The 27,998-nt window shown below is 47.8% G+C and overlaps 2 protein-coding genes across 2 annotated transcripts; both read right to left on the bottom strand.

The window, feature by feature from the left end:
• Positions 1–7: 7 nt before the first annotated feature.
• Positions 8–8,990, bottom strand: LOC123946124 (polycystic kidney disease and receptor for egg jelly-related protein-like). Its single transcript, XM_046011250.1, has one exon. The coding sequence runs from the start codon at positions 7,789–7,791 to the stop codon at positions 940–942; it is 6,852 nt and encodes a 2,283-aa protein (XP_045867206.1). The 5' UTR covers positions 7,792–8,990; the 3' UTR covers positions 8–939.
• Positions 8,991–18,916: 9,926 nt separating this feature from the next.
• LOC123945837 (polycystic kidney disease and receptor for egg jelly-related protein-like) lies at positions 18,917–26,500 on the bottom strand. Its single transcript, XM_046010773.1, has one exon. It carries the CDS (start codon positions 26,043–26,045, stop codon positions 19,179–19,181), a length of 6,867 nt encoding a protein of 2,288 aa, XP_045866729.1. The 5' UTR covers positions 26,046–26,500; the 3' UTR covers positions 18,917–19,178.
• Positions 26,501–27,998: the final 1,498 nt, after the last annotated feature.

Below are 27,998 nucleotides of genomic sequence, written 5' to 3'. Positions count from 1 at the left end.
AAGTCTCACAGGAGCAATCTCACATTTAATTCTGATAAAGCTTAAAGTGCCATCTACATAAATGAACTTGCTTCTGAGCAGAACTGTGAGTTGTGAGCCGTATTGCTCTTAAACAATAAACCACATTTTCTTTATTATTCTGCAATAATCCACCATGCTGTAAATTACCCAAAGCCCAAAACCTGGATGGACAAATTCTTACAGTCAGTATAGAGAACACTTACTATCTTTCACTGTGAGCCCACTCCTCTCCACAAACACACACACACACACACACACACACACATACACACACACACACACCCCTTTTTGTTGTTGATGAAATTCATGCCTAATGGCCAGAAAAAGTTATTACATTTCACAGCATTAACTAGCAGTAGCTCTCAGGAGTAGATGGGAAGCTCAGTATTCTGACCCTCAGGTCCCATCCCTAGAATCAAAAGCAAAAAGACAGATCATGATCTCGCCACAGGTCCCTCCAGGCCTGGCCCAGCTGGATGTGTGGGAGGTGAGGTGGAGGGGTAGAGAAGGCAGGGGGCTGAGAGGGGTTTCCAGCTTGCTTTGCAAGGGGATCCCCCAGAAGGACTGAGGAACCCACAAACTCCTGACACCCAGCCCTGGAGGACACAGTCATAGGATGAAAATGCTCTACCCTAGGGAAGTAGGGAACACTTCAGAGCTCTCTACCCAACTCCAGGTCTCTACTACTCTAAAAACCTATGGGCTCCAAGGACACCGAGTTCCCCTCTAGAGGGAAATCGGCTCTGGGCTCCAATGCTGCAGACATGTCCTGAACCCCAACACTCAGGAGTAGAGGCCAAGGGTGGAGACTCTTCTGAACGTAGGAAGAGAGCACTGCTGAGCCATTAAACATTCCTTATATCCAGGGAACCAGCATCTAGGGGGACTCTTGCCTGTGAGTCTTGACCCTGTCATTCATCACACAACAAGATAAACCATTTTCTTCCCTTTGATGTTTCTGGTCTTCAGCCCCAGATACCGCTGGCTGTTCTTCTCTGGCTGCCCATACAGCATGTTGACAAAGAACTCTGGTTCATCTTTGTCCCTGGGTTGGAAGGTCAGAAACCTGAACATTGCTCTTAGCTTGCGACACAGATAGGTCATTGCTTCCGCTTCGTCTGATGGTTCCTCATACACGGGCTGCTTCATTTCCTCATAGGCGGACAAAATCACTGCTCGAAATAAGTTGATCAATACACAGATCATAACCAGAATGAAAGAAGAGAGAAACAGGACCCCCAGAATCCTATTGTTGGAGAACTCGGTGTTCTGAAATGCTGAAACGCAATAGGAGAATATCGTCTGCGTAGCATGAATCAGGTTACTGTAGTTCCACTCGTGTTGACCAAACACCAGGTAGCCAAATGCCATGTACACAAAAAAGTACACGGACACCACTAGGGCCATGTGGCAGATGCCGGGAAGGGCCGCCTGAATGGCCCTCTGAGCCAGGCGCACATCATAGAAGATTCTGGAATACCTGAGGGTCTTCAAAATGGTCAGAAATAACAGGAAACCCAAAATGATCCTCATGGCGTGATCTACTTGAGAAACTGCATGAAACGGAATGAAATCCTCAGGGTGCGACAAGTAAAAGCGAATTATGCCAGTGGCCAAGAAGTGCTTCCTAAGGAACAGCACGACCAGCACAGTAAATATGCATTTCAGAGCAAAGTTGAGCAGGTTATACACACTTCTCACGTACGAGGCCCTTTCTTGCATGATGATGTAACCCTCATCGACCACGTAGGCTAAAAAAAAAATGAGAATGGCCACATACAAGTAGATTTCTGCGGAAGTCTCCCTGTCGAAATCGGCAAGCGAGAAGGAGTGCACGGATAAGCTCGTGTTCACAACTCCTAACTGAGACGCCTCGAAAACGACCGAAATGCTACAGAACAGACTGACGTCTGCGTTGAAGGTGGTCAGCTCCAGAATCACAGCCCACGTCTTCTCATCAAGCCACTCGCTACTCTGGAGTTCCCTGAGCCTCACGGTGGAATTAAAAGGCTGCTGCTCTGGGAAAAAATAGAACGCATAGCCTCCCGACCCGTAGGTGTGTAAGAGTCCGTGGGAGACATAGCGCCAGATCTTCCCTGGAGGCTTGTAAGTAAACCCATTGGTATTCTTATCCTCAGGCCCCTTGAGAACTTTGTTCCAAAGGCCAGAGTAGCTTCTGGTGTCTTCCGGGTCAGTGCCATACTTGGGACGACAGTGGATTTCTCTTCCCATGCTGGTTTGGGCAAAGTTGGCAGGCAGGCAGAGTTTATCGCCAGGTCTTGCCCTCACCTGCCTCAGCAGTGGAAGCCCCAGGATTTGAGAGGAGCTGTCGGGCAGAAAGGCTGGATTCGGGTCGTTGTGGACCAGGGGCACCAGCACGCTGTTCAGCCACCTGTAGATGTCCTCCAGCTTGGTCACCGAGCCGAGATCCACAGAGAACCGATCGCGAACAAACCGGTTATAGTAAAAGCTGTCCGTGTGATGCAGGAGGGCGACGAGCCTCAACAGGAGGGCTAGAAAGATGAAGTGAGTCAGAACGTAACACAGGAAGAGGAAAGCCCTCCTCTTAATTGCCCTCTTCCTCTTGAATATTAGGATTTCGTCTTCGGTGAGGGGCTGGTACATCCTCGATCTTCGGAGCTCCATGATCTGCTCGTGTCTCCTTTCCATTTCTTCTGGGCCCAGTTTGCTGCGCAGAGTGATCTCAGTGAGGCCGAACCTGCCCGCCCAAGAAAGATTTTTACAATACTTGGCCCTACTTGCTCTGAAGCCTGACAAGAGTATAATTTTACATGGCTGCACCAGAAAAATCGACAGACAGAATGAACAAAATGATGCAAAGAGCCAGTCCATTGACTTTTCATAGCCATAGGTCAGCCCATAAAATACAATGAAGAACGAAGATATACTAGATGTGGTGAAAACCAAGAACCAAGCTATATAAATGCAAAACCAGGGCAGAACGATTCTGCTCTTCCTTTTGAGTTCTACAGGACCTGCATGGTAAGGCAGCTTTCCATGAACAACATCTTGATTGTTATTTATGTTTGTGTTACTAGCATTTATATTTTTTTCCTTGGCACCTGTGGCCTTGCTTGCTCCTTTCTTATGCATATGCCATGCAATGGAAGGCTCTTTCGCAAAGTACTTGTGATTTCTCCGTCCTTTCCCAGGTGGAGACTTGGAAGCTTCCGTGATGGGTGCATGCACAGTCTCCTGCGCATGCCACTTTTCCAGATATTCCTCCCAGTGTCCACTTTCGGGTACCACATAATGCTTCCTAGGAGATACCTTTTCTAGAGTCACAAGAGGTTCCCTCTGGGAGTAGGTGAAGACAAAAATGATCAGTATTTGCAGAGGGATCATAATTAAGACACTTTCTAGACCTATCATCATTGATCTAACGTAGCTCCCCTCCTCTGAAACTATTTCTTCTGCTCTTTCAAGATTAAAGAACATAATATTACACAGAAGGGAGGCCATCAGCATTGCCAAACAGCAGGACAGTCTCTGTAGCCGACTGAATGGTTTAGCAATGATTGCAGAGAAAATAGAGAACCACATGTGATCTCTCCCCAGCTTGTAAGTCGAATCGATCAAGAAATAGTCCTTTCTGTTGATAGGTAGGTCTGGGTCAGTAACACGAAATGTTCTGTCCAAAGAGGTGTCAATACAAAGCCATTCCCGGCATAAAAACAGCCAGATGTGTCGGCTGAATAGATTTTCTACCTTGACTCTGCTTAGATACCAGCTGGGGGATTTGCCCTCATTGTTGTGCCACACACGAATGGAATGGATGTCCCCCAAGTCCCTTTTCGTGGTTAGGAGAAAAGTGTTGATGCTTCCCCGGTAGAGGGTTGTAAAATACGGATGGCTCAGACAATGCACATCGCTGGCACCTTCTGTTCCCATGAGTTGCACGAAGACATCGGCCCTGGTACCAGCCCGATAACGGCTTCCTGTAAAAACAGTCACGAGGTAACACAACTTATCATAAGGATCATTACCAAGTAGAATTATCACCTGTTGCCGAAGATAGAGATCCATGTCATCCCTGTGCAAGGCCCAGAAAGCTAGGATTATGTACATCAGCATAATGAAAAGTACAGTGAAGAGTGTCACAGGGTTGTGAGTAACGTTCTTGATGACCTCCAACCGTAGATCCACAGCATTAGGGAGTACAATCACATTGGCTGTCAAGAAGTGGGTTTGCAAGTGCCTGCTGGCTTGTTTTACTAGATCCCGCTGCCACCGAGCCCTCCTTGTGCTTTGGCAGAGGCAGTGCACTCTTCGCCACGTGGTCCTCTCTCCGAGGACACAGGTATCTTCTCTCCAATCGCTCTGGATCCCATACATGTCTAGGCAGTGAGCGCTGAAAAGAGCGATTCTCACTAGCTTATCACTGGCTGTCATGACAAAACGAGGTGCCTGCAGAGCTATGACCAAGGTGCACTCAGGCAAGCCGCCTCGCTGAGCTATGACTTGCAGCAGGGACGCTGGAAGGCAAACCACGCGGGCCTCCCTAACGGCACAGGCTGAGTCAAACAGGTCACTCTTGTTGGTCATGGGAGGGATGTCATGGGGCACAAGGAAGGTGGCGACCAGAGCAGTGGGGGTAATGTCACCGCCAGCGTACACCAACACCGTGAACAACACGGTCACTTCGGTCACAATGTGGACCAGCAACTCCTTCACTACACTGCTGTCCACCTCAACCCTAAACTCCCCTGTCGTCCTTTTCAAGGACTCATCAGCTCCCTCGGTCTCACTCTCGGGTCCCACTGTGAGGTTAAAAGCTGCAAAGCTCAAGTTTTTCCTGGCGATGTACACTTCGGCTACATCGGGCATGATCTCGACCACGTCGCCGTCAGGTGTGGTGCCTGTCATCCTGAATCCAACCACCTCTGCAGAACAGCTTTCCTGATCATTCATCCAAGGAAAGGGATCATCTGCAAACTCACAAAACATGGTGGAAATCGGGGCGTTTTCAGGTAAACTAGGAATACTGCTCACATTTAGCGTCGGACGAAAATATTGTTGACTGCTTTTCTCATGCCTAAAGACATTAGTAACATCCCACTTCTCAGTTTTCCTGATGTACACCTTAAAACTAGAGGCCGTCATTGCAGTGGTCTCGTTCCCTGGCACTTTACCCTCCAATACTGTGTCTGCTAACGATTCTAACACATAGAAAGGCTCATCGACCACTTCATAGCTAACGGTCCCTTTCAGGATATTAGACAAAGTTGTTAATATCCCAGTGCTCACAGTTTCTATTTGTTCAGAGTAAACATGTGAATCCTTCTGTCCAGACTGTTGTAGGGCTTGATTTGCTAGCCAAATCCTCACTGTGGCCAGTTTTTGAGCCATTCGAGTGAATCCGGTGGTCGTCTGGGTTAATTCAGTAACACACATGACTACCTGGCTAATTTCCACCAAAGTGCTATTGGGAAGAATGAAAGTCTGGTTGACAAGGTATTCCCGCAGTCTGGCTTTGTCAGCTTCCAAACTTAATTCAGGTTTCATGTTACTCAAAACAGAAGCTGCTATATATATTAAATAACCTGCAGGTAGAAATTCCTGGCTGTCAAGCAAAGTAGATAGCAATGAATTTGGTCCCATGGTGAAATTGAATAAGCGATCGAGCACACCCTTGGCCGAGATTTTATCCGTAGGGGCGTGTACGGTCGCGTACAAAGTCACCTGAGAAAAAGCTCCTAGAGAGTCATACACCTGAACAGATATCTTCATGGCATAACGATTAGCCAACACACCCACAGGGAGAAAGGAAGGGGGCGATGTGGGCTCATTCCCCAAATACAGGATGACCCCCAAGGTGTTCTCTTTTACAGAACTGATCTGACCAAAACCATACAAATCAGAGACTATCATTTTGTATGTAAGAGGGATGTTCTTGTCCTTAAAGTTATCGCACCGGATGACAAACCTGGTAACAAAGGCAACTCCTGTAGCTGGATTAACGCTGCACTCTCCGACTTGAGGTACATGGTTAATAACAAAGGAGTGTTTCAAGTCCACGTTATGCCCACTCCAACTTGCTAGATGCACAGAAGCCCAAAACTTCGCTTCAGGAAAATCCTTCAAAGCAAAAGCTTTTATAGACAAATGAGCCCCATTCCTCCCTGTTGTGGTGTGTTTTGCCCAATCAAAGTTTACCTCATCCCCTGGAGCTGACAGAATTGACCATTTATACGCATCCCGGCTTCTTGAACAAGTTGTGCAATTGAGAAACAAAGAAAATCTGGCTGAAATACCCAAAACGGCATCACAATTTTCAATGCACGAGATGTTTGCTGCGGGGACTGGTCCTTTGAGCACGTGGACCTTTCTATCAGTAGAGGCTTTCCTATCACCCTTGCGGATCACCATTCTGATGAAATACACACCGCCACCTTTCAGGGTTCCTGGCGGAACTGTGAGGACAGGGCCAGAGTCCTCCTTCCAGTTCAGATTAGTCTGCTTTGGGGAGCAGACGCTGTTGCTCATCACTGTGATTTTATGTCCCTGGTAGTTTTTTGGATCGGTGGTACAGTACCAAGAGAAGCGGAGTCCCTCCGAAGGGTTGTCCGAATCTGGATCAGACGATCTTGTTCCATCCAGAACCAGTTGATCTGTGAATTTGATTGTTATGTTGGGACCCCCAGGAATAACTGCTTCTAGGTCACTTCTAACGATGCTGACATACATGAAATCTGAGGCAGAGGTCTGAGGCCAATTTCGATTCGCATAGACGTCGACGACGAATCTCATCACATACACCCCCCATGTTAAAGATTTTGGAGGTATATGTAGAAACGTTGGCGCCCTCCCTGATTTCGTGATTGGTATATCCAATGGTCTATACCACCGGGGCAGATCGTTTAAAGAGCGGACGGAAAACACCTGCCAGTACGAAACAATTAAGGTGGAGTAGGTACAGTTGTACTTGTAGGTGGCGTTGAGGGTAGCCTGCATCTTCCTGGTCAGCACCAAGGGTTCATGATCTTTGTTCCTGTTGATCTTCACCATGGTGATCTCACAGGGCACCTCTGGGGATACCTGGCAGGACACGGAAGACTGGATGGCTTGAGGCCCATCCGAGTTGACAGCTTCCAGGACAACAGGCGTGGGCCCATCCGTGGGACACTCCGTTTGGGCCACGAAGCCCGCGGAGGGGCGAGGCCCGGCGGCCGGCAGGTCGGAGGTGGAACGGCGGGGGCGCCGAGGGCCGGCGGGCCGCAGCGGCACGAGCCAGAAGGTCCACTCCGGGCGCCCGAGCGCGCGGGGCAGCGCGGTGCGCCACAGCAGGGACAGCCGGCCGCGGCGCGCAGACAGCCGCAGGTGCACGAGCGCGGGCGCGGCGGCCAGGCGCGCGCGCAGCAGGACGCGCAGCAGGACACAGAGCGGGCGCGCGGGGCCGCGGGGCAGGCAGAGGCGGCAGCCACCGGCCAGGATCACGCGGCCGCCAGGGGCCGCGCGGGGCCGCAGGCGGACGCGGGCGCTGCCGGCCGGTTCCCCGAGGCCCGGGGCGGCCCTCCAAGCGCGCAGCGCGGCCCCTTCTCCGTGGGCCGGGCGGCGGGTCCGGTCGGCTGGTGGGGGGCGGCGGGACGAGGCTGCATCCGGGCGGCGGGGTCCGGACTCCGGTGTGGCGGTCGCCCGGGAGACGTGGTTGGCAGCCAGGGCTCTGCCAGGAGCGGTGGGCCGCGGGAGGCGGCCGCGGCCCAGGCCCAGGCCCAAGAGGAGGAGGAGAAGCAGAGTTCGGGGCCTCATAGCGCCGCCTGCCTGGGAATCTGGGAGCCGCTGCGGCAACCGTGGGGTCTGGCAAACCGCCGCGGGGGGCGCGGGCCTGGAAGGTGGGGGGGGGGGGAGGTGGGGAGGCGGGCCTCAGGGTCCAGACTACCTCCGTGTCTGGCAGGGGGCTGTGGCGTTGGCTGTGCGGGTCAGAACTCAGTCGGTGATAATGGGTGGGCCTCCGCGGTACCCTGACCCCTGCCTGGCCACAGCATGACTCCAACCAGGACTGCTCATCCAATTAAGGCAGCAGCAGGCTCCCAAAAGCCTGCAAATACCCCTTACCTACTCTCGGCATAACCCACAGGGATGTGAACTCGCTGAGAGCCCAGGGAGGTCTGACCCTGGGTTTCTTGATTTGCTTTTCCTACTTTCTTAGGATGAAACCCAAAGTCCTTGTCTTTAGATCTTTTTCGTTTCTCAAGAAGCATTTAATGCTGTAAATGTCCCACCAAACACTGCTTAACTGCCTCCTGCATGCTTGCCTAGATTTGTTATCATTCAATTTAAACGATTTCTACTTGCCCCTGTTTGGGTTTTGAACCATCAGTTCAAGTGGCTTATTTAATTTCCCGGTATTTGGAGCTTGTGCAAAATCTTACAGTTATGCTGGTTTCTAACTTAAGTCTGTCGTGGTCAGAGAATACATTCCATCTGATTTTGAGCCTTTGTATGGACTGAGACTTGCCTGAGAGCCCATACAGTAGAGTGGTCTGCCTTGCTGTATGGTCCTGGTGCCCTTAAACACAAGGTGTGTCTCCCGTCATTGGGTGGGTTGTCCTACAGACATCAACTAGATCAAGAGAGTTGGTACCCAAGTGTCTCATCTTCTATGTCTTCCCTGGGTTTTCTCTAGTTTTTCTATCATTTGCTGAGAGAGGCTGTTACTCTCTACTGTGCTGACTGGGAAATTGTGTCTTTGACCCTTCCTTTCTGTCCATCTTTGCTTCATGTCTTTTTAGGCTCTATTAGGTGGATACATATTTGTGTTACGTCCACGTGAATTGGTCCTTGTCTCGTGATGAGATGTTTCTGTTTCCTCTAGTAATCATCTCTGGAAGTCTGTTTCACCTGATGTTCAATGCCAGAAGATATGTTGATTGTATCTGAATAAAACTGGAAAATGAAATAAAATAGGCACACTGGACTTCTTATGCTTACTGTCTCCATGCCATATCTTTTTTCATTCATTCCCATTTCAGCTTATGTATGTCTTTATATTAAAGTGGTCTTTTGAAGGCAACATGTAATAGGATTTTCTTTTCTTTTTTAAAATATTTTATTTATTTATTTGACAGACAGAGATCACAAGTAGGCAGAGATGGAGGCAGAGAAAGAGAGAGAGGAAGAAGCAGGCTCCCTGCTAAGCGGAGAGCCCGATGCGGGGCTCTATCCCAGGACCCTGGGATCATGACCTGAGCTGAAGGCAGAGGCTTTAACCCACTGAGCCACCCAGGTGCCCCATAGGGTTTTCTTTTCTTATCCGCTCTCTCTCTCTTTCTCTGAGGGCACCAACCCGAAGGATAGGACATTGTCAGGACAGAAGAAGGCAGCCATCTGCAAAGAAGGGAGATGGCCCTTACCGAGAACCGATCATGCTGACACCCTGAGCTTGGTTGTCGGGCTCTAGAGCTGTGAGAAATAAATCCTTGCTGTTCAGACACCGCCCCCACTCCACCCCCCACCCCCGCCGTGGTATTTTGTTTTAGCAGTCTGATCTAAGACAACAGGAAACGTCTGGGCTGAAAACTCAGATTGGGATCATCAGAGGCATGTAGAATGGAGGCCCAGACGGTGAAGGAGACAGAGTCTGGCCGCCTCCTGTACTTAGTGGTGTGACGGACAGAGACAGGCAGTGGGGCAGAAGGGAAAGCAGGAGGGTGTGGTGTCCTGGAAGCCAAGGAAGGAGGAGATTCAGGAAAGACACAGTGTGACCTGATGGGTCAGAGAAGGTGAAGATGAGGAAGAGGAACCTGGAGCATCATGCTCCTAGCCTGCTGACTCCCTGTCCCCTCTCAACACCACCCCCAACACACACTTGAGGACAGGAGTCCCCAGGCCTGGGCCAGCACCACAGGCAGCAGGGTCTGTGTGCACCCTAGGCAACAGATGATATAAGTTCAAAAGGAGCACTGTCCTTCCCCGTGGACACTTTAAAGCAATGTTGCTGTGATCCATGGCACCCTTGGTGGTCTGAGTCCCAGTGACCTGGCCCTCCGGAGCCTGCCCTGCTCCAGCTTCCAGAGGACCCTCTGGCCCGCATGGTCCCATGCTCCAGTCTCAGACCCGCTCTTCCCTCGTGCCTCCCCAACGTGCCCCTCTCCAGGCCCCTCAGCTCCTACATATGCCAAGCACTGTGTTGTCCCTGAAGTCAAAAGGCCTGGGGGCTGGGCCTTCTTCCTTTGGGCAATTGAGAATTAAGGAATATACAAGGCATTTTAGTAATCCTGGGAATAACACCGGTTCTGGGATGTGGACGGAGGGGAGTTGAGGAAACACTCTGATTTTCTTACTAGCAGATACGACCTCTAGGTGCTTCCAACAAGAGCATTCCTTGGATCACAGCCAAGATTATATACTGTGGACTTTATTTTCTGTGTCTGCCCAAAGATGGACCATCTGGATGAAGCTTTTCATGTATGACCTATAACCACTCAGATACATGACCTTGTCTCTTAAATACTGTTCAAGCCCTAAGACAGGCTACACAGGTTAGGAGATGGGCTGCAAGAGCTACGGGAAATACTGCATGAGGGGGGAGGAGTCAAGATGGCAGGAAAAGTAGCAGGTTGAGAGGACATCAGGTGCAGGAGACCAGCTAGATAGCATATCAAACCATTGAGAACACCGACAAATCAACAAGAGATCGAAGAGAAGAAGAGTAACAGTGCTAGAAACAGTAAATTGACCACTTTCTGAAAGGTAGGACCGGCAGAGAAGTGAATCCAAAGTGACTGGAAAATAGACCGCAGGGGGGTGAGCCACTCCGAGCAAGTGGTGGAACAATGGAGCACAACATCAGGACTTTTAAAAGTCTGCTCCAGTGAGGGACATCACTCCAGAGGCTGAACCAGGGTGAAGCCCTTGCAGGGTCATCGTGGCCCCAGGTCCCACAGGGTCACAGAAGGATCAGGGGTGTCTGAGTATGGCAGAGCTCATAGGTATTAGAGCGGGGAAGCCGGATACAGAGATGGCGCTGAGGAGTGAGCTCTCAATTTGGGGTTACCTTGAACCATAATCCGTGGCACAGGCCACTGCTCTGTGATTGGGGTCCCCACAAGATCCAGGGAGACACCTCCGGAAGAGCTCAGGGATCTGTGGGGATCGGAGACTCCAGGCGGGGCTGTGTGTCAGAGATGCATCACAGGCTGGGTCAGCTCGGAGCGCGGCCGGAGGCCAGGGACATGGGAGTGATTGGGCGCTCTTCTCTGAGGGCGCCCTGAGGAGTGGGGCCCCGAGCTCTCGACTCCTCCGGCCCAGAGACTAGGAGGCCGCCATTTTCATTCCCATCCTCCGGAACTCTACGGAAAGCGTTCAGGGAACAAAAGCTCCCGAAAGTGAACCCAGTTGGATTACTTAGCCCAGCTCCTGGTAAGGGCGGTGCAATTCTGCCTCGGGCAAAGACACTTAAGAATCACTACAACAGGCCGCTCCCCCAGGAGACTGGCAAGAAATCCAGCCAAGACCAAGTTCACTGAACAGTGAATTCCAGAGGAGGAGAAAGCAAGGCATGGAATTCATGGCTTTCTCCCCATGATTCTTTAGTCTTGCAGTTAATTAATTTTTTTAATTTTATTTTTTTTCTGCTAATTTTTTTAAACTTTTACCCTTTCCTTGTTTAATGTTTTTAACTAGTTTATCTTAACAATACCTTTCATAAAAAAAATAATCTTTTTGGGGGCACCTGGGTGGCCCAGTGGGTTAAAGCCTCTGCCTTCGGCTCGGGTCATGATCCCAGGGTTCTGGGAGCGAGCCCCACATTGGACTCTCTGCTCAGCAGGGAGCCTGCTTTCTCCTCTCTCTCTCTCTCTGCCTGCCTCTCTGCCTACTTATGATCTCTGTCTGTCAAATAAATAAATAAATAATCTTAAAAAAATCTTTTTTGAAACTTTATTATTATAGTCATATTCTATCCTTCATTGTATCTAACTTTATTTTTTGTATAAACATATGGTTTTTTCTTCTAAAAAATTTGGGGTACAACTTCTTCTAATAGATCAAAATATACCTAAATCGAGCTCCAGGCTTGTTCTGGTCTCCAGCCCAAGCAAATTCTCTCCACTTTCTTTTTCTTTATTCTCCCAACCATATTACTTTATCAACACCTTTTTTAGAAATTAAAAAAAAAAATTTATCTTTATAGGCATATTCCATCCCTTCATTGTGTTTACCCTTATATATGTTTTTCATTCTTTAAAATTTTGCAAGTAGTTTCTTCTAAGAGACCAAAATACTCCCAAAATTAAGTGGGTGACCCTGTTCTAGTCACCAGTCCATATATTTTTTTTTCCTTTTTTATATTTTTTCTTTATTTGTTTTCCTTTTTTTAAACTTTTTTTTTCCTGAATTTATTTTTATCCCCCCCCCAACGATTTAGGGTTTCTTCTGATTTGGTTGAAGCACATTTTCCTGGGGTCTTTGCCACCTTTTAGTATTTTATTTGCTCCTTCATATATTCTTATCTGGACAAAATGACAAGGTGGGAAAACTCACCACAAAAAAAAAATAAATAAATAAATAACAAGAGGCAGTACCAAATGCTAGGGACTGAATCAATATGGATATAGGTAATATGTCAGATCTAGAGTTCATAGTGATGATTCTCAAGGTTGCAGCCGGGCTTGAAAAAGACATAGACAATATTAGAGAAACCCTCTCCGGAGAAGTAAAAGCACTTTCTGGAGAAATAAAAGAACTAAAATCTAACCAAGTTGAAATCAAAAAAGCTATTAATGAGGGGCAATCAAAAATGGAGTCTCTTACTGCTAGGATAAATGAGGCAGAAGAGAGAATTAGTGATATAGAAGATCAAATGACAGAGAATAAAGAAGCTGAGTAAAAGAGAGACAAACAAATACTGGACCATGAGGAGAGAATTTGAGAGATAAGTGACACCATAAGATGAAACAACATTAGAATAATTGGAATTCCAGAAGAAGAAGAAAGAGAGGGGAGCAGAAGGTATATTGGAGAGAATTATTGTAGAGAATTTCCCTAATATGGCAAAGGGAACAAGCATCAAAATCCAGGAGGTGCAGAGAACCCCCCTCAAAATCAATAAGAATAGGCCCACACCCCATTACCTAATAGTAAAATTTACAAGTCTTAGCGACAAAGGGAAAATCCTGAAAGCAGCCCGGGAAAAGAACTCCGTAACATACCATGGTAAAAATATTAGATTGTCAGCAGACTTATCGACAGAGACCTGACAAGCCAGAAAGAACTGGTATGATATATTCAGAGAAATAAGTGAGAAAAACAAGCAGCCAAGAATACTATATCCAGCTATGCTATCATTGAAAATAGAAGGAGAGATTAAAAAGCTTCCAGGACAAACAAAAACTGAAAAAATTTGCAAACACCAAACCAGCTCTACAGGAAATATTGAAAGGGGCCTTCTAAGCAAAGAGAGACCCTAAAAGTAGTAGATCAGAAAGGAACAGAGACAATATATAGTAGCAGTCACAATACAGGCAATACAATGACACTAAATTCATATCTCTCAATAGTTACCCTAAATGTAAATGGGCTAAATGCCCCAATCAAAAGACACAGGGTATCAGAATGGATAAAAAAACAAAACCCATCAATATGTTGCCTACAAGAAACTCGTTTTAGACCGAAGACACCTCCAGATTTAAAGTGAGGAGGTGGAAAAAAATTTACCATGCTAATGGACATCAGAAGAAAGTCAGGGTGGCAATCCTTATATCAGATCAATTAGATTTTAAGACAAAGACTATAATAAGAGATGAGGAAGGACACCATATCATACTCAAAAGCTCTGTCCAACAAGAAGATCTAACAATTTTAAATATCTATGCCCCTAACATGGGAGCAGCCAACTATATCAACCAATTAATAACAAAATCAAAGAAATACATCGACAATAATACAAAAATAGTAGGGGACTTTAACACTCCCCTCACTGAAATGGACAGATCATCCAAGTAAAAGATCAACAAGGAAATAAAGACCTTAAATGACACACTGGACCAGATGGACATCACAGATCTATTCAGAACATTCCATCCCAAAGCAAGAGAATACACATTCTTCTCTAGTGCACATGGAACATTCTCCAGAACAGATCACATCCTGAGTCATAAATCAGGTCTCAACTGGTATCAAAGATTGGGATCATTCCCTGCATATTTTCAGACCACAATGCTCTGAAGCTAGAACTCAATCAAAAGAGGAAATTTGGAAAGAACCCAAACACATGGAGACTAAACAGCATCCTTCTAAAGAATGAATGGGTCAACCAGGAAATTAAAGAAGAATTGAAAAAAGTTCATGGAAACAAATGATAATGAAAACACAATGGTTCAAAATCTGTGGGACATAGCACAGGCAGTCCTGAGAGGAAAATATATAGCGGTACAAGCCTTTCTCAAGAAACAAGAAAGGTCTCGAGTACACAACCTAACCTTACACCTAAAGGAGCTGGAGAAAGAACAACAAAGAAAGCCTAAACCCAGCAGGAGAAGAGAAATCATAAAGATCAGAGCAGAAATCAATGAAATAGAAACCAAAAAAACAATAGAACAAATCAATGAAACTAAGAGCTGGTTCTTTGAAAGAATTAATAAGATTGATAAACCCCTGGCCAGACTTATCAAAAAGAAAAGAGAAAGGACCCAAATAAATAAGATCATGAATGAAAGAGGAAAGATCATAACCAACACCAAAGAAATACAAACAATTATAAGAACATACTCTGAGCAACTCTATGCCAACAAATTTGACAATCTGGAAGAAATGGATGCATTCCTGGAGACATATAAACTACCACAACTGAACCCGGAAGAAATAGAAGACCTGAACAGACCCATAACCAGTAAGGAGATTGAAACAGTCATCAGAAATCTCCAAACAAACAAAAGCCCAGGGCCAAACGACTTCGCAGGGGAATTCTACCAAACATTTAAAGAAGAACTAATTCCTATTCTCCTGAAACTGTTCCAAAAAATAGAAATGGAAGGAAAACTTCCAAACTCATTATGAGGCCAGCATCACCTTGATCCCAAAACCAGACAAGGATCCCATCAAAAAAGAGAATTACAGACCAGTATCCTTGATAAACACAGATGCGAAAATTCTCACCAAACTACTAGCCAAGAGGATCCAACAGTACATTAAAAGGATTATTCACCATGACCAAGTGGGATTTATTCCAGGGCTGCAAGGTTGGTTCAATATCTGCAAATCAATCAGCATGATACAATACATTAATAAAAGAAAGAACAAGAACCATATGATATTCTCAATAGATGCTGGAAAAGCATTTGACAAAGTACATCATCCCTTCCTGATCAAAACTCTTCAAAGTGTAGGGACAGAGGGCACAAACCTCAATATCATCTAAGCCATCTATGGAAAACACACCGCAGATATCATTCTCAATGGAGAAAAACTGAAAGCTTTTCTGCTAAGGTCAGGAACATGGCAGGGATGTCAATTATCACCACTGCTATTCAACATAGTACTAGAAGTCCTAGCCTCAGCAATCAGACAACAAAAAGAAATTAAAGGCATTCAAATCATCAAAGATGAAGTGAAACTATCACTCTTTGCAGATGATATGATACTTTATGTGGAAAACCCAAAAGACTCCACTCCAAAACTGCTAGAACTTGTACAGGAATTCAGTAAAGTGTCAGGATATAAAATCAATGCACAGAAATCAGTTGCATTTCTTTACACCAACAAAAAGACAGAAGAAAGAGATATTAAGGTGTCAATTCCATTTACAACTGCACCCAAAACCATAAGATACCTAGGAATAAACCTTACCAAAGAGGCAAAGAGTCTATACTCAGAAAACTATAAAGTACTCATGAAAGAAATTGAGGAAGACACAAAGAAATGGAAAAATGTTCCATATTCCTGGATTGGAAGAAAAAATATTGTGAAAATGTCTATGCTACCTAAAGCAATCTACACATTTAATGCAATCCCTATCAAAATCCCTTCCATTTTTTTCAAAGAAATGGAACAAATAATCCTAAAATTTATATGAAACCAGAAAAGACCTCGAATAGCCAAAGGAATATTGAAAAAGAAAGCCAAAGTTGGTGGCATCGCAATTCCAGACTTCAAGCTTTATTACAAAGCTGTCATCATCAAGACAGAATGCTACTGGCACAAAAACAGACACATAGATGAATGGAACAGAATAGAGAGCCCAGAAATAGACCCTCAACTCTATGGTCAACTAATCTTTGACAAAGCAGGAAAGAATGTCCAATGGGAAAAAGACAGCCTCTTCAACAAATCGTGTTGGGAAAATTGGACAGCCACATGCAGAAAAATGAAACTAGACCATTTCCTTATGCCACACATGAAAATAGACTCAAAATGGATGAAGGACCTCAATGTGAGAAAGGAATCCATCAAAAACCTTGAGGAGAACACAGACAGCACCCTCTTCGACCTCAGGCGCAGCAACGTCTTCCTAGGAACATCGCCAAAGGCAAGGGAAGCAGGGGCAAAAATGAACTATTGGGATTTCCTCAAGATCAAAAGCTTTTGCTCAGCAAAGGAAACAGTTAACAAAACCAAAAGACAACGGACAGAATGGAAGAAGATATTTGCAAATGACATATCAGATAAAGGGCTAGTATCCAAAAAAATCTATAAAGAGCTTATCCAACTCAACACCCAAAGAACAAATAATCCAATCAAGAAATGGGCAGAGGACATGAACAGACATTTCTGCAAAGAAGACATCCAGGTGGCCAACAGACACATGAAAAAATGCTCCACATCACTTGGCATCAGGGAAATACAAATCAAAACTACAATGAGATCCCACCTCACACCAGTCAGAATGGCTAAAATTAACAAGTCAGGAAATGACAGATGCTAGCGAGGATGCAGAGAAAGGGGAACCCTCCTGCACTGTTGGTGGGAATGCGAGCTGGTGCAACCACTGTGGAAAACAGCATGGAGGTTCCTCAAAAAGTTGGAAAATAGAGCTACCCTAGGACCCAGCAATTGCACTACTGGGTATTTACCTAAAGATACAAACATAGTGATCCGAAGGAGCACGTGCACCTGAATGTTTATAGCAGCAATGTCCATAATAGCCAAACTATGGAAAGAACCTATACGGCCATCAACAGATAAATGGATAAAGAAGATGTGGTATATATATACAAAGGAATACTATGCAGCCATCAAAAGAAATGAAACCTTGCCATTTGTGACGAGGTGGATGGAACTACAGGGTGTTATGCTTAGCGAAATAAGTCAATCAGAGAAAAAACAGCTATCATATGACCTCCCTGCTATGAGGAAGTGGAGATGCAATGTGGGGGAGGAGGTTGGGGGGTAGGAAAAGAAAAAAGGAAAGAAGATGGGATCGGGAGGGAGCCAAACCATGAGAGAATCTTAATCTCACAAAACAAACTGAGGGTTGCTGGGGGGAAGGGGGTCAGGAGAGGGTGGTGGGGTTATGGATATGAGGGAGGGTATGTGCTATGCTGAGTGTTGTGAAGTGTGTAAACCTGGCGATTCACAGACCTATACCCCTAGGGCTAATAATATATTATATGTTTATAAAAAAATAAGAAAAAGGAAATACTAATAGAGAAAATCACACTCTTTGGTAGAAAATAAAGTTAATTTTGAATTTGAGCTCTCTACCATTTGTAATATAAGAAGAAAACCAATCCAAAGGATTAGCAATATCTAAAAATATTTTTTAAATAGTTTCACAAGAAACCACATATTTACAGAGAAAAATAGAAGGACATGTGGTTGGCTCAGTCAGTTAGACTCTGTCTTCCACTCAGGTCATGATCCATCCTGGGATCAAGGCCTGATTCCGCTCCGTGCTCAAGGGGATTTTGCTTCTCCCTCTCTCTCTCTCTCTCTCTCTCTCTCTCTCTTTCAAATCAATAATATCCTAAAAAAAGAGAAGAAAATCCAAATCTGACCTTCAGGCACTCTTGTGTGAGTGGCATGGAAAGCACATGCGCATGTCTGTGAGCCATTCCAGCACAGCCCAGGACCACAGGGGCATCCAGTGAATAACAAAGCCTTGGGACATAGTTGTCTCCCAGCTGATTAGGTTGTCCCTCTCCACGGGCTCTCCGTGGGAAAGGCAGGATCCATCTGAACACACACCCCTCACGCAGAAATCACAGCAAGTCTCACAGGAGCAATCTCACATTTAATTCCAATAAAGCTTAAGTGCCATCTACATAAATGAACTTGCTTCTGAGCAGAACTGTGAGTTGTGAGCCGTATTGCTCTTAAACAATAAACCACACTTTCTTTATTATTCTGCAATAATCCACCGTGCTGTAAATTACCCAAAGCCCAAGACCTGGATGGACAAATTCTTACAGTCAATATAGAGAACACTTATTATCTTTCCATGTGAGCCCACTGCCCCCGACAAAAGACACACACAAACACACAGACACACACACACACACACACACACACACAGACACACACACACACACCCCTTCTTGTTGTTGAACAAAATTCATGTCTAATGGCCAGAAAATGGTATTACTTTCAAAGCTTTAACTGGCAGTAGCCCTCAAGAGTAGATGGGAAACTCAGACTCCTGACCTTCAGGTCCCATCCCTAAATTCAAAAGCTGGAAAACAGATCCTGATCTTGGCACCAGGTCCCTCTAGACCTGGCCAAGCTGAATGGTTGGGGGCGGTGTGGTGGGATGGGGAGGATGGGGTGTTGGCAAGGGTTTCCCAGGCCTGGTCTGCAAAGGGAACCCCCAGAGCAACGAAGAGAGCCACAAACTCTTCGCTCCCAGCCCCAGGACCACAGTCGCAGCAAGAGAATGCTCTGCCCTAGAGGGGCAGATATAAGCCCTATATCTCTCTCTCCCCCAACTCCAGGTCTCTACTTCTCTATCTGCAGGGGGCTCCAAGGACACTGAGTTACCGCTAGAGGGTCATCGGCCCTGGCTCCTATGCTGGAGACCTGCCCTACACCCCAACACTCAGGAGTAGAGGCCAACGGTAGAGACACTTCTGAACGTAGGGGTGTGCATTTTGCAGGACACGGGAAGAGAGCACTGCTGAGCCATTGAACATTCCTTACATCCGGAGAACCGGCATCGGGGCAGGGGTGGGTGTCTTGCCTGTGGGTCTTGACCCTGTCACTCATCACACAACAAGATAAACCATTTTCTTCCCTTTGATGTTTCTGGTCTTCAGCCCCAGATACCGCCGGCTGTTCTTCTCTGGCTGCCCATACAGCATGTTGACAAAGAACTCTGGTTCATCTTTGTCCCTGGGTTGGAAGATCAGAAACCTGAACATTGCTCTTAGCTTGCGACACAGATAGGTCAATGCTTCCGCTTCGTCTGATGGTTCCTCATACACGGGCTGCTTCATTTCCTCATAGGCGGACAAAATCACGGCCTGAAACAAGTTGATCAATATGCAGATCATCACCAGCATGAAGGATGAGAGGAACAGGACCCCCAGAACCCTGTTGTTGGAGAACTCGGTGTTCTGAAATGCTGAAACGCAATAGGAGAATATCGTCTGCGTAGCATGAATCAGGTTACTGTAGTTCCACTCGTGTTGACCAAACACCAGGTAGCCAAATGCCATGTACACAAAAAAGTACACGGACACCACCAGGGCCATGTGGCAGATGCCGGGAAGGGCCGCCTGAATGGCCCTCTGAGCCAGGCGCACATCATAGAAGATTCTGGAATACCTGAGGGTCTTCAAAATGGTCAGAAATAACAGGAAACCCAAAATGATCCTCATGGCGTGATCTACTTGAGAAACTGCGTGAAACGGAATGAAATCCTCAGGGTGCGACAAGTAAAAGCGAATTATGCCAGTGGCCAAGAAGTGCTTCCTAAGGAACAGCACGACCAGCACAGTAAATATGCATTTCAGAGCAAAGTTGAGCAGGTTATACACACTTCTCACGTACGAGGCCCTTTCTTGCATGATGATGTAACCCTCATCGACCACGTAGGCTAAAAAAAAAATGAGAATGGCCACATACAAGTAGATTTCTGCAGAAGTCTCCCTGTCGAAATCGGCAAGCGAGAAGGAGTGCACGGATAAGCTCGTGTTCACAACTCCTAACTGAGACGCCTCGAAAACGACCGAAATGCTACAGAACAGACTGACGTCTGCGTTGAAGGTGGTCAGCTCCAGAATCACGGCCCACGTCTTCTCATCAAGCCACTCGCTGCTCTGGAGTTCCCTGAGCCTCACGGTGGAATTAAAAGGCTGCTGCTCTGGGAAAAAATAGAACGCATAGCCTCCCGACCCGTAGGTGTGTAAGAGTCCGTGGGAGACATAGCGCCAGATCTTCCCTGGAGGCTTGTAAGTAAACCCATTGGTATTCTTATCCTCAGGCCTCTTGAGAACTTTGTTCCAAAGGCCCGAGTAGCTTCTGGTGTCTTCCGGGTCAGTGCCATACTTGGGACGACAGTGGATTTCTCTTCCCATGCTGGTTTGGGCAAAGTTGGCAGGCAGGCAGAGTTTATCGCCAGGTCTTGCCCTCACCTGCCTCAGCAGTGGAAGCCCCAGGATTTGAGAGGAGCTGTCGGGCAGAAAGGCTGGATTCGGGTCGTTGTGGACCAGGGGCACCAGCACGCTGTTCAGCCACCTGTAGATGTCCTCCAGCTTGGTCACCGAGCCGAGATCCACAGAGAACCGATCGCGAACAAACTGGTTATAGTGAAAGCTGTCCGTGTGATGCAGGAGGGCGACGAGCCTCAACAGGAGGGCTAGAAAGATGAAGTGAGTCAGAACGTAACACAGGAAGAGGAAAGCCCTCCTCTTAATTGCCCTCTTCCTCTTGAATATTAGGATTTCGTCTTCGGTGAGCGGCTGGTACATCCTCGATCTTCGGAGTTCCATGATCTGCTCGTGTCGCCTTTTCTTTTCTTCTCGGTTCATCGTGCGGTGAAGCTCGATCTCAACATAGCGGTACTTGCTTGTCCATGAAAGGTTTTTACAATACTTGGGCCTACCAGCTCTGAAGCCTGACAGGAGTATAATTTTACATGGCTGCACCAGCAAGACAGACAGACAGAATGAACAAAACGATGCGAAGAGCCAGTCCATTGACTTTTCATAGTTATAATTCAGTCCGTAAAATATGATGAAGAACGAAGATATACTGGTTGTGACGAAAACCAAGAACCACGCTATGTAAAGGCAACATGGAGGCAGAACGACCCTGCTCTTCTCCTTGAGTTCGACAGGACCAGCTCGGGAAGAAGGCTCTGTAGAAGCAACAAACTGATTGTTATTTGTGTTTGCGTTACTGGCATTTTTATTTTGTCCCTGGGTGCGTGGGACCGCGCTCTGGCCTTTCTTTTGCTGGCGCCCTGTCCTCGTGAGCACCTTGGCAGTCTTCGTAGGTCTAGGTCTTTGCCCGGTTGGAGGCTCCGAAGTCTCCTTGGTCGGGGCACGCACACTTTCCTCAACGTGCCACTTTCTCAGAAATTCCTCCCAGTGTGCATGTTCTTGCTCCAAGGAATCACTCCGGGGAGACACCGTTTCTAGAGTCACACGAGGTTCCCTCTGGGAGTAGGTGAAGAGAAAAATGATCAACATTTGCAGAGGCAGCGTAATTAACACACTTTCCAGCCCTATCATCATTGACCTGACGTAGCTCCCCTCTCCTGACGCCATTTCTTCGGCTCTGTCGAGATTAAAGAACATAATATTACCCAGAAGGGAAGCCATCAGCATGGCCAAACAGCAGGACAGTCTCTGCAGCCGATTGAATGGGCTATCAATGATAGTGGAGAAAATAGAGAACCACAGGTGATCTCTCCCCATCCTGTAAGCCGATTCTATCAAGAAATAGTCCTTTCTGTTGATAGTCTGCTCTGGGTCGGTAACACGAAATGTTCTGTCCAAAGAGGTGTCAATACAAAGCCATTCCCGGCATAAAACCAGCCAGATGTGTCGGCTGAACAGATTTTCTACCTTGACTCTGCTTAGATACCAGCTGGGGGATTTGCCCTCATTGTTGTGCCACACACGAATGGAATGGATGTCCCCCAAGTCCCTTTTCGTGGTTAGGAGAAAAGTGTTGATGCCTCCCCGGTAGAGGGTTGTAAAACATGGATGGCTCAGACAATGCACATCGCTGGCACCTTCCGTTCCCATAAGTTGCATGAAGACATTGGACTTGGTCCCGGCCCGACAACGGCTTCCGGTAAAAACAGTCACGAGGTAACACACCTTATCGTAAGGATCATTATCAAGTAGAATTATCACGTGTAGCCGAAGATACTGATCCGTTTCATCTCTCAGCAGGGCCCAGAAAGCGAGGATTATGTACATCAGCATAATGAAAAGTACAGTGAAGAGCGTCACATAGTTGCGGGTAACATTTATGATGACCTCCAACCGAAGATCTACAGGATTAGGGACCATAATCACGTTGGTTGTCAAGAAGTGGGTTTGCAGGTGCGTGCTGGCTTCTTTTATTACATCCAGCTGCCGACGAGCCCTCCTTGTGCTTTGGCAGATGCAGTGTACTCTTCGCCACGTGGTCCTCTCTCCGAGGACACAGGTATCTTCTCTCCAATCGCTCTGGATCCCATACATGTCTAGGCAGTGAGCGCTGAAAAGAGCGATTCTCACTAGCTTATCACTGGCTGTCATGACAAAACGAGGTGCCTGCAGAGCTATGACCAAGGTGCACTCAGGCGAGCCGCCTCGCTGAGCTATGACTTGCAGCAGGGACGCTGGAAGGCAAACCACGCGGGCCTCCCTAACGGCACAGGCTGAGTCAAACAGGTCACTCTTGTTGGTCATGGGAGGGATGTCATGGGGCACAAGGAAGGTGGCGACCAGAGCAGTGGGGGTAATGTCACCGCCAGCGTACACCAACACCGTGAACAACACGGTCACTTCGGTCACAATGTGGACCAGCAACTCCTTCACTACACTGCTGTCCACCTCAACCCTAAACTCCCCTGTCGTCCTTTTCAAGGACTCATCAGCTCCCTCGGTCTCACTCTCGGGTCCCACTGTGAGGTTAAAAGCTGCAAAGCTCAAGTTTTTCCTGGCGATGTACACTTCGGCTACATCGGGCACGATCTCGACCACGTCGCCGTCAGGTGTGGTGCCTGTCATCCTGAATCCAACCACCTCTGCAGAACAGCTTTCCTGATCATTCATCCAAGGAAAGGGATCATCTGCAAACTCACAAAGCATGGTGGAAATCGGGGCGTTTTCAGGTAAACTAGGAATACTGCTCACATTTAGCGTCGGACGAAAATAATTTCGACTGCTTTTCTCATTCCTGAAGATATCGGTAACATCCCACCTTTCAGTTTTCCTGACATACACATTAAGGCTGGAGGCCGTCATTGCAGTGGTCTCGTTCCCTGGCACTTTACCCTCCAATACTGTGTCTGCTAGTGATTCCAACACATAGAAAGGCTCATCGACCACTTCATAGCTAACGGTCACCTTCAAGATATTAGACAAAGTTGTTAATATGCCAGTGCTCACAGTTTCTATTTGTTCAGACTGAACGTGTACGTCATTCTGTCGAGACTGCTGTAGGGCTCTATTTGCTAGCCAAATCCTCACTGTGGCCAGTTTCTGAGCCATTCGAGTGAATGCGGCAGTCGTCTGGGTTAATTTAGTAACACTCATGACTACCTGGCTAATTTCCACCAAAGTGCTATTGGGAAGAATGAAAGTCTGGTTGACAAGGTATTCCCGCAGTCTGGCTTTGTCAGCTTCCAAACTTAATTCAGGTTTCATGTTATTCAAAACAGAAGCTGCTATATATATTAAATAACCTGCAGGTAGAAATTCCTGGCTGTCAAGCAAAGTAGATAGCAATGAATTTGGTCCCATGGTGAAATTGAATAAGCGATCGAGCACACCCTTGGCCGAGATTTTATCCGTAGGGGCATGTACGGTCGCGTACAAAGTCACCTGAGAAAAAGCTCCTAGAGAGTCATACACCTGAACAGATATCTTCATGGCATAATGATTAGCCAACACACCCACAGGGAAAAAGGAAGGGGGCGACGTGGACTCTTTGCCCAAATACAGGATGACCCCCAAGGTGTTCTCTTTTACAGAACTGATCTGACCAAAACCATACAAATCAGAGACTATCATTTTGTATGTAAGAGGGATGTTCTTGTCCTTAAAGTTATCGCACCGGATGACAAACCTGGTAACAAAGGCAACTCCTGTAGCTGGATTAACGCTGCACTCTCCGACTTGAGGGACATAGTTAATAACAAAGGAGTGTTTCAAGTCCACGTTATGCCCACTCCAACTTGCTAGATGCACAGAAGCCCAAAACTTCGCTTCAGGAAAATCCTTCAAAGCAAAAGCTTTTATAGACAAATGAGCCCCATTCCTCCCTGTTGTGGTGTGTTTTGCCCAATCAAAGTTTACCTCATCCCCTGGAGCTGACAGAATTGACCATTTATACACATCCTGGCTTGTTGAACAAGTTGTGCAATTGAGAAACAAAGAAAATCTGGCTGAAATACCCAAAACGGCATCACAATTTTCAATGCATGAGATGTTTGCTGCGGGGGCTGGTCCTTTGAGCACGTGGACCTTTCTATCAGTAGAGGCTTTCCTATCACCCTTGCGGATCACCATTCTGATGAAATACACACCGCCACCTTTCAGGGTTCCTGGTGGAACTGTGAGGACAGGGCCAGAGTCCTCCTTCCAGTTCAGATTAGTCTGCTTTGGGGAGCAGACGCTGTTGCTCATCACTGTGATTTTATGTCCCTGGTAGTTTTTTGGATCGGTGGTACAGTACCAAGAGAAGCGGAGTCCCTCCGAAGGGTTGTCCGAATCTGGATCAGACGATTTTGTTCCATCCAGAACCAGCTGATCTGTGAATTTGATTGTTATGTTGGGACCCCCAGGAATAACTGCTTCTAGGTCACTTCTAACGATGCTGACATACATGAAATCTGAGGCCGAGGCCTGAGGCCTATTTGGATTCACGTAGACGTCGACGACGAATCTCATCACATACACCCCCCAAATTAAAGATTTCGGAGGTATATGTAGAAATATTGGCGCCCTCCCTGATTTCATGATTGGTATATCCAATGGTCTATACCACCGGGGCAGATCGTTTATGGAGGGCACAGAATAGACCTGCCAGTACGAAACAATTAAGGTGGAGTTCCGACAGTTGTACTTGTAGGTGGCGTTGAGGGTAGCCTGCATCTTCCTGGTCAGCACCAAGGGTTCATGATCTTTGTTCCTGTTGATCTTCACCATGGTGATCTCACAGGGCACCTCTGGGGATACCTGGCAGGACACGGAAGACTGGATGGCTTGAGGCCCATCCGAGTTGACAGCTTCCAGGACAACAGGCGTGGGCCCATCCGTGGGACACTCCGTTTGGGCCACGAAGCCCGCGGAGGGGCGAGGCCCGGCGGCCGGCAGGTCGGAGGTGGAACGGCGGGGGCGCCGAGGGCCGGCGGGCCGCAGCGGCACGAGCCAGAAGGTCCACTCCGGGCGCCCGAGCGCGCGGGGCAGCGCGGTGCGCCACAGCAGGGACAGCCGGCCGCGGCGCGCAGACAGCCGCAGGTGCACGAGCGCGGGCGCGGCGGCCAGGCGCGCGCGCAGCAGGACGCGCAGCAGGACACAGAGCGGGCGCGCGGGGCCGCGGGGCAGGCAGAGGCGGCAGCCACCGGCCAGGATCACGCGGCCGCCAGGGGCCGCGCGGGGCCGCAGGCGGACGCGGGCGCTGCCGGCCGGTTCCCCGAGGCCCGGGGCGGCCCTCCAAGCGCGCAGCGCGGCCCCTTCTCCGTGGGCCGGGCGGCGGGTCCGGTCGGCTGGTGGGGGGCGGCGGGACGAGGCTGCATCCGGGCGGCGGGGTCCGGACTCCGGTGTGGCGGTCGCCCGGGAGACGTGGTTGGCAGCCAGGGCTCTGCCAGGAGCGGTGGGCCGCGGGAGGCGGCCGCGACCCAGGCCCAGGCCCAGGCCCAGGCCCAGGCCCAAGAGGAGGAGGAGAAGCAAGGTTCTGGGCCCCATAGCGCCGCCTGCCCGTGAACCTGGGAGCCGCTAACACAAGGCTGGGGTCTGGCTAACAGCCACAGGGGGCTCGCGGCCTGGGGTGCGTGGGGGTGGCGCGGGCCATGGGTCACGACCCTGGAGCATGGAATGGACTTGGGCTTCCGGTGTCCCCTCCCCCTGCCTGCCACTGTAGGCCTCCAAGCAGGAGTGCTCATGGAATTAAGAGGGTCCAGGCTCCCAACACCCTGGAAAGGACTCCCTAGGCTGGCATCCCCTTTCCCTGGCAAAAAAACACAGTGTTGTGACCTCCCTGAGAGCCCAGGGAGTTCTGAGTCTATGGTTCTTCATTTGCTTTTCCTACTTTCTTAGGATGAAATCCCGAGTCCTTGATTTAGATCTTTTTCATTTCTCTAGAGGCATTTAATGCTGTAAATGTCCCACCAAACACTGCTTAACTGCCTCCTGCATGCTTGCCTAGATTTGTTATCATTCAATTTAAACGATTTCTACTAGCCCCTGTTTGGTTCTGAACCATCAGTTCAAATGGGTTCTTTTATTTCCCGGTATTTGGAGCTTGTGTGAAATTTTAGTTATGCGGGTCTCTAACTTAAGTCTGTCGTGGTCAGAGAATACATTCCATCTGATTTTGAGCCTTTGCATGGACTGAGACTTGCCTGAGAGCCCATACAGTAGAGTGGTCTGCCTTGCTGTATGGTCCTGGTGCCCTTAAACACAAGGTGTGTCTCCCGTCATTGGGTGGGTTGTCCTACAGACGTCAACTAGATCAAGAGAGTTGGTACCCGAGTGTTTCATCTTCTATGCCTTCCCTGGGTTTTCTCTAGTTTTTCTATGACTCGCTGAGAGAGGCTGTTACTCTCTCCTGTGGTGACTAGAAAATTGTGTCTTTGACCCTTCCTTTCTGTCCATCGTTGCTTCATGTCTTTTCAGGCTCTACTAGATGGATACACATTTGTGTTACATCCATGTGAATTAGTCTTTGTCTCGTGATGAGACGTTTCTGTTTATCTCAGTAATCATCTCTGTTTGGAAGACTGTTTTACCTGATGTTCAATGCCAGATGATATGCTGATTGTATCTGAATAAAATTGGAAAATGAAATAAAATAGCCACACTAGCCTTCTTATGCTTACTGTCTCCATGCCATATTGTTCTCTCACTCATTTCCATTTCAGCTTATGTATGTCTTTATATTAAAGTGGTCTTTTTTTTTTTTTTTAGATTTTATTTATTTGACAGCAAGAGATCACAAGGAGGCAGAGAGGCAGGCAGAGAGAGAGGAGGTAGCAGGCTCCCCGCGGAGCAGAGAGCCCGATGCGGGGCTCGATCCCAGGACCCTGAGATCATGACCTGAGCCGAAGGCAGCGGCTTAATCCACTGAGCCAGCCGCCCAGGCGCCCCAATATATTAAAGTGGTCTTTTGAAGGCAACATGTAATAGGGTTTTCTTTTCTTATCCCCTCTCTCTCTGAGGGCACCAACCCGAAGGATAGGACACTGTCAGGACAGAAGAAGGCAGCCATCTGCAAAGAAGGGAGATGGCCCTTACCGAGAACCGATCATGCTGACACCCTAAGCATGACGTGGGGCTCCAGAGCAGTGAGAAATAAATCCTTGCTGTTCAGACACCGCCCCCACTCCGCCCCCCACCCCCGCCGTGGTATTTTGTTTTAGCAGTCTGATCTAAGACAACAGGAAACGTCCGGGCTGAAAACTCAGATTGGGGTCATCAGAGGCATGTAGGGTGGAGGCCCCGATGGAGAAGGAGACAGACTCTGGCCGCCTCCCGTACTTAGTGGTGTGGCGGACAGAGACAGGCAGGGGGAGCAGTAGGGAAAGCAGGAGGGTGTGGTGTCCTGGAAGCAAGGAAAGAGGAGATTCAGGGAAGACACAGTGTGGCCTGATGGGTCAGAGCAGCTGAAGATGAGGAAGAGGAAGCTGGAGCCTCCTGTTC

This window comes from Meles meles, chromosome 7, assembly GCF_922984935.1.
Source record: "Meles meles chromosome 7, mMelMel3.1 paternal haplotype, whole genome shotgun sequence".
NCBI classification, from domain to species: domain Eukaryota; kingdom Metazoa; phylum Chordata; class Mammalia; order Carnivora; family Mustelidae; genus Meles; species Meles meles.
This window is presented reverse-complemented; position numbering and strand designations above follow the sequence as displayed.

Coding starts and splice junctions, on each gene's coding strand:
- LOC123946124 (XM_046011250.1), bottom strand. CDS start 7,791: ATGAGGCCCCGAACTCTGCTTCTCCTCCTCCTCTTGGGCCTGGGCCTG.
- LOC123945837 (XM_046010773.1), bottom strand. CDS start 26,045: ATGGGGCCCAGAACCTTGCTTCTCCTCCTCCTCTTGGGCCTGGGCCTG.